The sequence below is a fragment of the Wasmannia auropunctata genome, unplaced genomic scaffold (assembly GCF_000956235.1).
Source record: "Wasmannia auropunctata unplaced genomic scaffold, wasmannia.A_1.0 LD336060.1, whole genome shotgun sequence".
Lineage (NCBI taxonomy): Eukaryota > Metazoa > Arthropoda > Insecta > Hymenoptera > Formicidae > Wasmannia > Wasmannia auropunctata.
In genome coordinates this window covers 18,406-29,890 of record NW_012026830.1, presented here as the reverse complement: position 1 = coordinate 29,890, position 11,485 = coordinate 18,406, and the positions used below count along the sequence as shown (strand labels likewise).

Below are 11,485 nucleotides of genomic sequence, written 5' to 3'. Positions count from 1 at the left end.
ATTTCATAAGAAAAAGAAATATTTGAAAAATCGATAGTAACTTTAAACAGACAAATTGAAAGCTACAGTATTTAGTAATTAATTCAGTAATAAACAAATTTTCTTAAAGGCACACTAATAGGGACACTTACCCTAATTGCAGTTATCATTGCGCTTTTTTAATACAATTTTCAATATTTCATATACACATTGTGAAATAATTTTCTTTTCCACACACACACGCACGCACGCACGCACGCACACACAAATAAATTATTAACCGGATCAAAAAATTGCATGGCACCTTTTCGCAATGACTGTTTAGAAATTCAAGAATATTAGAGCACTCTTCAGTTATATAGTTCTCCCTAAAATAGAAATTTCCTTTCCGGAAACTTAGGCTATTCTGCAAGGAATGTATCTTTGATGAACGACTAAGTAGGACAAAGCGAACAGTACGAACTTACTTCGCAAGTCTGTTCACGAACAATTATCTCTGTTAATTATAACACATGTAGTCTTGAAATATTTACGATGTCTAAAATATATGCCACCCTGACAGAAAAATTTCTAAGGATAAGAATTAATTTTTATGCTAAATAACGCGCAAATTTGAAAAAATATGCAATACTATGACAGTTAAATTTTTATAAAATTTCATAAAAACATGTATGAATTTGTTCGTCTTCTGCCGTTCTATTATGAATTACCTTTTTACGAAAAGGGCAAAAAGTTTTTCTTAGAAATATGGTAAAAATATACCATTCGATGGAAGTCTCATTAGTCATTACGAATTATTATGGAAATTAAGAATTTGAGTTCTAAGTTCTTAATATTAATATATGTAATTTCTTTATAATTTTTGAGAGAAATTCTAAATTTTTCGTAGTTATTTTTTTAGTTCTTCGTAAAAAAATTTTCCATCAGAACAAGTTAAAATAGTTTTAAAAAATTTATTGCATAAACGTATCAACAGAAATGTTTACTTCTGAGTTTGTAATTATTATTAGAGAAAAAAAAATAAAAAAACTAATAAATAAGTGAAAGATTAAAATATTTTAAATATATTTTTGAAAGTACAAACGTTTAAGAAATATTCTATTTGAAAGAACTCACCTAGTAAAGACAAGGCACAGTAACGTAGCACTAAGGATCATCAGCTGTTGACTCAATGCCGATTGGGACTTCTGCATTGCTCGGTGTAAGTCATTCTGAAATGTAATTACATCGTTCGCGAATCAAATTTCAGTTTCACGTCATAGTTATAGTTAGTTTAGATGAGGTACTTACAAACATGTTTTCCAATGAATGTTTTGCCAACCAACAATTTAGGAACACCGGAATGAACAGATTTCTCATTGGCGGGTATAACAACTGGAAATATAATATAGGAACATCTTCAGTTATTTTCCATTGGACATTTATTATATACATATAATATTCTATTCGTTATTATGATTAACACTTTGCACTTTCAATGGTTTGTAAATTTATCATGGATTTAATTAGCTCCGGTATGTTCCAGTTGCTCAAGAAAATGGCTTTTAAATTAATAAATTATTTATTTAAAACAATTTTTAAAATGTTATTATTTTCGATGATTTGACGAATAAAAATAACGCTTTTTATAATTGACTTTCCTTACAAAAATGAAAAATAAAAATTGTCTCAATGTATACCATAAATTACGACGCGTAATAAAATTACGCATGCCCATGTTATGTATAATTAAATTCTTCTTCAAACAATTTTGAATTATATCGTCTTGTCGCATGTACTTCTTGAAAGAATGTTTGATTTTCTTCAAATCATTATAACTGACTCATTAGTTGGGCAAGCATTCGTGCTATAATTTTCAAGGTGTATGATGACCGTAAACGCTATGTCTGTTATTTGGCAGTTGCAGATATTTATGATGTAAACACCAACGCGGCTGCTTGGCTTGAACACGAATTTGCTCATTATGCTTGCTTTGCGGCATCAAAGACCCACGTACGTCATGCTAAATGGCGGATCATACATTTGCATATTAAACTAGAACGCGCGCACTGATTTTAATGAATTTGATCTATTATTATTTTAAAATGTCATACATCTAATTGTATATATCGTTAACAATTTAGTATATATATCATTGATATACTTTTCTCGTCACATTTTCTCTTTGCACTGCTGAATTCAATTCTTTCATTTTATACTTCTTGCTTTCTATTCAAAAAAATATCTCTGAATTCAAAAAAGGAGGTTAAAGGTAAGAATTCAGAAAATTACGAGCTTATTATTTCTTTAGAATTACTTTTTTTCAAAAATCATTAGTTTTTTACAAGTGTTAAACTGAGAAAGTACAATAATAAGGTAATTGTTATTTTCGTAATAATTGATATAAAATCAACAATTGTTGATAATAATGTCATGTGAAGTTAATTAACAATATTAGTTTTTCGAATGCTATTTTAGAATTCTGTAATTACTTTAGTCCTTTTAATAACTGCGTTTTCTATGTTTTTGTGGTACGAGATGTTTATAAATAGGCGTAAAACTAAGAATTTTCTCATATATTCAGTTTACACGTTACATAAACGTCACCGCATAATCCAAAATTAATGAGGTTAAGTTAATTAAATTCCAAAGCGCAATAACCATGCACGTAATGTCGTTACGTATTGTCCACTGTGAGATAAAGGTTATTCCCAATGGGACACATAAAAATCGATGTATCATAGTCCAGCGTATGCAGCTTGACGCGAATAAAGTTTGTGCACTTTCACGCAAATACAGCTTATGTTTAACTCACAGATATATGTGTATTCCTTTAATATTTTTTTTATCATACTTCAACATCTCTTAATTATAAAATTGTTAATTATTATTTAATAAAATTATATAATTTCTATCTATATTGATAAATAGATAATTTAAAAAGCAGGTATATTAGAAAGAAGTATATACATACATATAATTACAATTAAAAAATTAAGCAATTTCATTATTATTTTTAAGAATTTATAGACCATTTTAAATATTCTTTTAGTTTACTTTAAAATGTATAATTTTGCAAAATTTTGTACAAATTAACAATCTGACAATTTATTTATATGCAATCAAACAAAAATTAAAATAAAAAAAATATACGTAAAAAAATTTTATTAATAATGCATTGCTTTTGTTTTAATTAAATTAAAATAAATGCTGAAAATAGAAAGCAAATGTAATTCCTTTAAGGACTTACCGTGATTGTGAACGGGATCGTGTTGACCAGTTCCAGGATGAAGTGGAAGGATAAAAGCTGCTGCCAGACGTTTCCCTGTGAACATTACGAAGACAGCTCAACATACCCAGTGACAATTTTATCAAAGTAGGAACTGTGAATAACGTTTCAAAAGTAAACATGCGCTTCGCTGTTCTGCATTTTCTTACAACTTTGTAAATATTATAAAGACAAATATGTACTAATGAATTTAAGAGATTTAGAAGTTAAAAAGATCTTCATGACCTGTTTGCACTCATAACATTATTTTTTATTCATACTTATTATTATAAAGCATTTCTTGTACAATGTTACAAACTTGTGTAATGATAAGTTTAGTAGATTTAATAATTTTGTATTAATTAGTAGTAATTCAGATTAGTAATTTAATTTTATTGTATAATAATCAATAATAATAATAATAATAATAATGAATTATTGTATAATAATCAATAATTCATAAAAACAATTTTATAATTTTAAGAAAATTTATAAACAAAAATTATCTGAAATATTTTATGCCTCATTGTTTGAAATGCATTAATCAATAAACAAAACCAATGATTTATTCAATTACTTTTTTAAACTTTGTATTCGGTTATTTTATTTAATCGCCAAAACAGCGATTCTGCGATCATTTAAATTGCAGCACGCTGAGTATAAGTGTGTTGGAAAGTAGCCGAGAAGGATTAATCGGAAATTATATCTTCTAGATTGCTTCATAAAAAATATCATTTGCCGCATCAGCGCTAGCAGTAATTAACTTCAGTCGCGAAGCAGAAAAGGTGAGTACATGCGTAATCAGATCAGGAACTTCTTCGTCTCATCGTTGAACTCGTCGGACTGGCGAGTCCACGCGGTTCGATGTACATCTCTTGCACTTCGCCGAGAACGTGACGCGCATATTATATTTTTGCTTAAACCACGACCTTTCATCGTATTATGGCGTCTCTTTGACGTTAACTGACTTTTTAGCGATAAAAGTTTTGCATTCATAGGAAGTAGTTTTTTAATTAGGACAGGAAACAGATCTCATTTATAATATATAAAGATATTTACAGCAGAATCTTTTTATAAGAGAAAAGAAAAAATATTCGTTGCTAAACGACAACATTTACATGTTTTTTTTTCTTTAGAATTTGCAACATAACTTATTATAATACATATAAAATACACACAATTGCATGTATTTCACGTACGTCAATTCTGTGTGATATATGTATTTTTGCGTTCAACTATATATATAAGATATAATATAGTTCATAAAATTTATAATATTTTATAATAATTTATAATATTTATAATCATAAATTAAAACTTAAGAAATTTTAACTAGCGCAAATAATTTTAAACATCTATTCATTTATGCGAACGTCCTAAATAATGGCGCGTCTTGAAACACTTTCTAATTACCATCTCGTTTTATCATGGAATATTCAACAGCAGTTAACTGTGTATATACTATATGCTGCAACTTCGTGATATAGTCAGGATATACGTTAAATTCCTACCTATCAGCTGTAAATAACGGTCACATAATAAATGAATTTCATAATTACTAGTTTGTATCCTCCTTTTTTTAATATTTAAAAAAATTACCATTCAAGATTTCTTTCAAAATGATTATTTCATCCCGTTTAAATTAAAACTTATTAACTTATAGTATTTGTAATTATAAATATTTAATTTTCAACAGGAACAAATAAAATTTATTTTCTTAATACTTTATCTTACTTTTTCAAAACTGTCAAAAACAAGAGAAAGATATATTACATTAGAGATATTATTTAAAATATAGATAATATTTATATACTATTGCATAAAAATATTTAAAAATGAATTTATAATAAATACTACATATTATAACTACAGCATATTGCAATTTTATCGATAAAAATAGGTATAGCCTATCTAAAATTAATATTTATTAATTTTTTATGTATATTTTAATTTTTTACATTTTTAATATATACATATAATTTTTTAATATGTACAACATATATATAACATATTGTATAATTAATTTTTTACATTTGTAATGCGTATAATACTTTGTACACTGTTGCGCAAAGTATATTGCATATATATGTACATTTTTTAATAAGAATACTTTGCACTTTAATAGTCAAACAATCAAAATTTTCCGTATTATGTTTTAACATAGAATTTTTTAAACGTTTGAGTTGCCGCAGGCAAATTCATAAAAGCCGAGAGCAATACAGCCCGTGGACGCATCAGGCTAACAATCCTGCACAGAGCATTTTAAACGATCATTGAACCTGCCATTACCTTATTCGATCCTTTTTATTCGATGCGACAAAAATTTATAACGAAAAATCTCCAGGCGAGATAAACGTCACCTATATCGGATTACCTAAAGTCTAAAGGGCTCTCACGTGCCTTCGTAGCAAATCCTTCACCTCAGCTCTACAGCGGACTAAAATTCCTTTGGAAAGGCGTATCCGATGGCCGATATATAGATTCGTGTGCTAGCACCCCAAGCGATTTTGTCGATCTCGTACAAACGATTACGAGAGGATCTGCAGATATGTATCCTGGCGAAGGATTCCTTCGAACCTCCGACTGTCGCGTAGGTAAACTTTCATTTATATGCGGCTCATATATGTCTACTTTCCTTTTCACGACGACAAGCTTGACTTGCGCTTTTCCTAACGCGCATTCAATTAACTTTATCCAATTAATCTATAAACAACAAATTTAGATGGCTTAATTAGACTGCACCTTTCTAATTTAATAAAAACAACACATATTTTTCGTACAACCATAAAGAACTGTGATCACAATGGACATATACTATGTATGTGAATAGCAATATACATCATATCAGAAGTATTTATTTGTTTTTTTTTGTTCTTTTTTCCTTAAAGATAAAATTATTATTTCACACAATACGACTACTTTTATAAAGATTTATAATAAAAAGATTTATGATAAAAGAAACATGATTAAGTCACATATAAGTTCCGCAATAAAATAATTGAAAATTAATTGTTAATTTTATTTATTCTTAAATGCAATAAAACCTTACAAAATAATTTTTTTTATATTTAGAATAATTTACTTTGTGTAAGTACTTTATTTCATTGCTATCCTATTTCAAGATGTATTAACTTCCGGATACAATCATCGTCGCTGCGTCACAAAGATCAGTTTAAAATAGACATGAGCAAAGAATCTCGAGGAAAACATAAATTTTGCACTAGCCACGTTTGCCAACGTTTCCCGGCCTTTTGATGCACTGGCCTTTTATTACAAAGTCTTCTACATTTTTATAAACAGCACAAAGTAGAGATGAATCTCTATTTTGTGAAGCATTTTATTTGACAACACATATTGTCAAAAATTTACAAATACGAAAATACAAAATATAAAAATTAAAAAACAAAAAACTTAGATAAAATATTATTTATATACTATTAATATTATAATTTATAAAGGTCTATGCAAAATTAATTAGATTAAAAATATCTTATCAATCAAAATACGTTAATTCTTTAATAATTCCTAAATAGTTCTTAAAATTAAACTTAATATCTTAATTAATTAATTAATGTTTAAAAAATTTAAATTTAGATTAGACCAAGCTACTTTTTATTTAAACTATTATTAAACTATAACTTAATTTTTACATAATTATAATAGTGTAATAAAAATTACTTTAAAATCTTGCAGGTTAATCTAACTCAATAATTAAACACTAATAAATTCTTAATATATTATATAATTATGTAAATAAGAAAACAATTGATAGTAAATACAGACAGGCAGAGTTGTCCTATCATATTTTTATAGAATGCATACACAATACTGTTTAATTTTTTTTGTATCTTTATTTGTAATTTATGACTATTAAATAATATACTTTTCCACTTTAACATAATCTAATGCTGTTATTATATCTTTATTCTTTTAATTATATAACAAGATCTTTATAAATTCTTAGCACTATTTTTTCATATGCAGTTTCATTTTCATCAGAAAAATGATCGCCATCCCGGAAAGAAATTGGCAATGCAACAGCTCTACGCTCATCTCATGGGATTCATCTCTTAATGGAGAGTCTCTACTGAGAAATCACCCTTCTTTTTTTCTATATTCATCGAGGCAATATCGTAGCTTAAAGCTCCACAGAGGCTGCATCCAGACGATAACCGGATAAACTTTTTCGAGAACTCCATGACTATTAATATCCGCTTCCGGGATTTGCAAACTGGCGGTTACGTTGGCAAACGCAATTTAAGGGAGTAACGTCAACGAAAAGAGATAGACTAGGGTTTCAAGCTCTCTCTGAGCACACTCTGCCGTCTTATAAACGAGATTATCAATAAACAGCACATGGCAGAAGTGTTCTTTGAGGCAAAAATTTAATAATGCAAGTCGCGAAAAGAATTCTTTTTTAATATATTAACATAGGTAATCAAATATTTAGTTTAAATAAAATCATTTATTTTTCATCACGTTTAAGAAGCTTGAAGAAAAACAAATTTTACTTGATATTCCACGTCTCTCAAGATTTTATTCAACATTTTATTATATTTTTACATTGTATAAAGGGACTTTATTGTTATTAAAAGATTTTATTATTATTTAACGTAATTTTTAATATTTAATTAATAAAATTACTAAAATTCAAATAATAAACGTCTAAGAATGTTTAAATTTTTGTGTCAATTTTTATTGTATCTCTTCGGTACGATCGTTGACTAAAGTTGACAGCTACGAAAGGCGATTCGTTGTATCGCGATTTGTGCAGGCTTTGCGGTGATACTGCGTACGAAGGAACGGACAATCGTTGTCTAGATATATGATATTTATTGAATACAGTAGATATGATTTGTACAGACTTACGTCCTAACAATGTTGCTCGTAGATTAGAAAAATAATTATCAAATTAACTTAACTAAATTAATGTTATGTAAAAATGGCAATGACTTTCTCTTTCAAGTCTCTCTATCTGCCTATCCGTGCACCTTCAGCAGGATCTAGGACGAACTAACATCGATTCCCTAGTTATCAATTGATAGAAATTATCCCTAATATGCAGAGCGTGGTTTTCTGTAGGAATATTTTGATGTATGTAAACTCATAAAACAGTTAAGATTAATTAAAGCAATAAAGGTTAAATAATTATATCTATATGAAATTATTATATCTCAAAATGAACAATTATTTTAGCATTGGGATAGTTTAGTCCATTTTGATATTCTCGTTTTTCTATCCCTTTACACAAACTTCGGAAACTTTTGTTTCCTATGTTGAGTCCTTTGTAATTGTGTCTTTGTATTCTGGATGTGCAAATAATTTATTTATAATGGCAGTCGTATTAAGATTTATCCACACTTGTTGAGCATAAGAATTACGAGTATAATTAGTAATGGTGGAAATTTCAGGATTGGAACTATCCACTTAACATAAAACCTTCTTTAGGTAGGGAAGGAGTAGTGGAAGGCCCCGATTATCTGAAAGAGTACATCCAATTTAGATACCTTAATCACAATAGATTCACTCGTATTTCTGCCAAATCTTTTGACATATTTGTAATTTGTTTCGCAAACTTTTCAAACTCATTTTGCCGATACTGAATTTTTTGGATCAGTTTTTCAACTAAAGTGTGTAAGATTGTAACACGTTGTTCATAAGCGTCTAATAAATCAGTAGCTGGTCTTAAGTGCTTCTTACATGCAGTTAAAACTTTGATATATGTGCCTGTTAACCATGGATAATTACTCAAGTAGTTTGCTATATCCCAAAAAGAAACAAATAACTCCAATTTTGTGCCTAAGTTTAACAAAGATTTCAATTGTTTCCATAAAGCATTTGTTTTGGGATATTCAATCTTTTCATACATTAGTTCTGCTTGTCTTAAAAATACAAATACTTCGGAAGAATTGACAGCATATCTTAAATATTCAAAATACGTCTCAGTGAATCGTCCTGCTTCTGTATCTTTTCCTTTATTGGGATACCATTTCAATGTTGCTCTTTCTTCTGGAATGTCAGTTCAAGTTGATGATTCGGGTTCATCTCTAAGTTTAGGAATATTAATGGCAAAACTAACTGATGAATTGTCTTTCGTAACGGTTTCTTCTAAGGCAAACCGATCTTCTCCATGAAAAGGTTTTAATGGGTCGAGTGTCATATCTTTTAGTTGAGCAGTTAGTTCTTCTTCAAGTTTCTCTGATTCGGGATCCATCCTGATTGATTTGGGTTTGTCAGTTTCTCGATCCTTCTTCTTACCATTGTTGTGGAAATAACAATCCATTTCGAAATGGTTGGATTTCTTACATATTTCGCAAAACATCTGCTTCTCCTTTGTGTCTGTCCTTTGCTTCTAAAGTGTTGTCTGCATGCTCTCACTAAATAACTAAATGATTCGTGGAGTTATTTGAAGCACCTTTTCTTATTATTAACGTTAGCCACAGCATTTTCTTTTCCTTCCTGCTCCGAATTCCTGGCTTCTTCCAAAAATATTTTTACGGTTAAATTTTCCAGCGTTTGATTTCTCGTAGCCGTCGATTCCCACGCAGTAACAAACGGTTTATGAGAGTCCGGTAGTGTAACTAAAATTTTAGATATTAGCATAGAATTCGCTATTTCCGTATTTAATGCTTTAAGACTGCTGGCTATATTAACCAGTTTGCTGATGTGTGTGGCTACATCGCAACTTTTGTCCATAGTATAACTGAAAAATTCCAGCATCAGCGTGCATTTTCTTTGGCCACTCTCTCATATATAGAACATAATTTTGTCCACATGCTCTGAGCCGTTTCACAATTTAATACATGTGTCAATGCTTTTCTTACTGAGAGACAACACGATTACCATCTGTGCGTTTGCATCCTTTTTATTCCATGTTACATCTTGCTCAGCAGATGATACTTTCGTTGTTACGTCGTACAGTTCGTTAGCTTTAAGTACGATTGTGATCCCAAATTTCCACAACTGAAAGTTTTCTGTACCGTTCAGTTCTTCTTCTCTTATCTGATCTATTTCTTCCATCGATTTCTCAGCCATCTTTACCTTTTTACTGTCCTCTCCTTTTTGCTTTACTTTTGATTATTTTTCTCTGAGTTTCAAAACCTGTAGGCTTTGCGGTGGTACTGCAGCGTACAAAGGAACGAACAATCGTTGTCAGAGAATATATGATATTTATTGAATAATAGATATGATTATAGACTTACGTCCTAATAATATTGCTCGTAGACTAGAAAAATAATTATTAAGAATTTAATTAAATTAACGTTACGTGAAATTGGTAATGACTTTCTCTCTCGAGTCTCTCTCTAATCTGCCTATTTATATTTATCCGTGCGGCGTGCGTGCCGTGCGCTTCGAACACGATCTGGAACGAACAAACATCGATTCCCTAATTATTGATTGATAGAAATTATCCCTAAAAGTGCATTCTCACTGAGCGCGTCACGCGTCGTCCGAATTGACCAATCAAAACACCCTATTTTATTGTGTAATTTGCCGCGCAATCCGGGATTTCGTACAAAGGAAGATTCTTTTATCTCTAAAATGTCGAGTAATCTAATCAATGCGTTGCGCGGTAAATAATGCAAAATAATATAAATGAGATATTTTGGTTGATTAATTCGTGACGCGCTCAGTGAGAACGTACCCTTAGGGTAAAGTCCTATGAGAGTCATATTTACTGCGTAACCACGTAACCAATCAGAAGCGATTTGGTTGGCGAGAAACGTGAAAAACAGCAGATCGCTTCTGATTGGTTACACGATTACGCGATACGCGGCAAGTACGCTTGATGGGACTTCACCCTATAACAGCTTGTCTTGGTCATCAAGTAATACTACGCGGCGGACGTGCACTGTACCGAAGAGATTAAATAATTTTTATCAATGCTTCCAGGATATGTCTTCGTTAAGATTCTCTATCATACCGATATAGTTTTCAACCTTTCATTTTCTTCTCTTCATTAGACTCAATATTTTTCAAACCTGCTGCTTTTAGTAAAATGAATCCGCAACAGTTTCACATAGTGCTTAGCTTTAAATGTTTAATTCGCCGCAAAGTGCAAGATAATCTTGAGCTCAGTCATGCAACTAACGATCGACTCTTTAAGATTCCATTTGTGCGACATCTTCATTTCCTTCCTCCAAAATCCGATAAAAGGGGGGGGGGGGGTCTCTAGAACTTCGCAAATCCAGAATGACGGGCGGAAACATCGCCGACGAGAATGAGGGGCGATCGAAGGCGGACGCGCGCGCGTCGATC

At 30.3% G+C, this 11,485-nt stretch overlaps 1 protein-coding gene across 1 annotated transcript in view; it reads right to left on the bottom strand.

The window, feature by feature from the left end:
• Nucleotides 1-9,509, bottom strand: part of LOC105450595 (potassium channel subfamily T member 2-like) — a 150,593-nt gene extending 141,084 nt beyond the window's left edge. The window contains exons 1-4 of the mRNA XM_011690529.1: nucleotides 9,306-9,509; nucleotides 3,209-3,283; nucleotides 1,270-1,353; nucleotides 1,096-1,190 (exon numbers count right to left, since the gene is read on the bottom strand). Of these exons, the coding sequence (XP_011688831.1) occupies nucleotides 1,096-1,190; nucleotides 1,270-1,353; nucleotides 3,209-3,283; nucleotides 9,306-9,509 (458 nt within the window). The remainder of the gene's footprint in view (nucleotides 1-1,095; nucleotides 1,191-1,269; nucleotides 1,354-3,208; nucleotides 3,284-9,305) is intronic.
• Nucleotides 9,510-11,485: the final 1,976 nt, after the last annotated feature.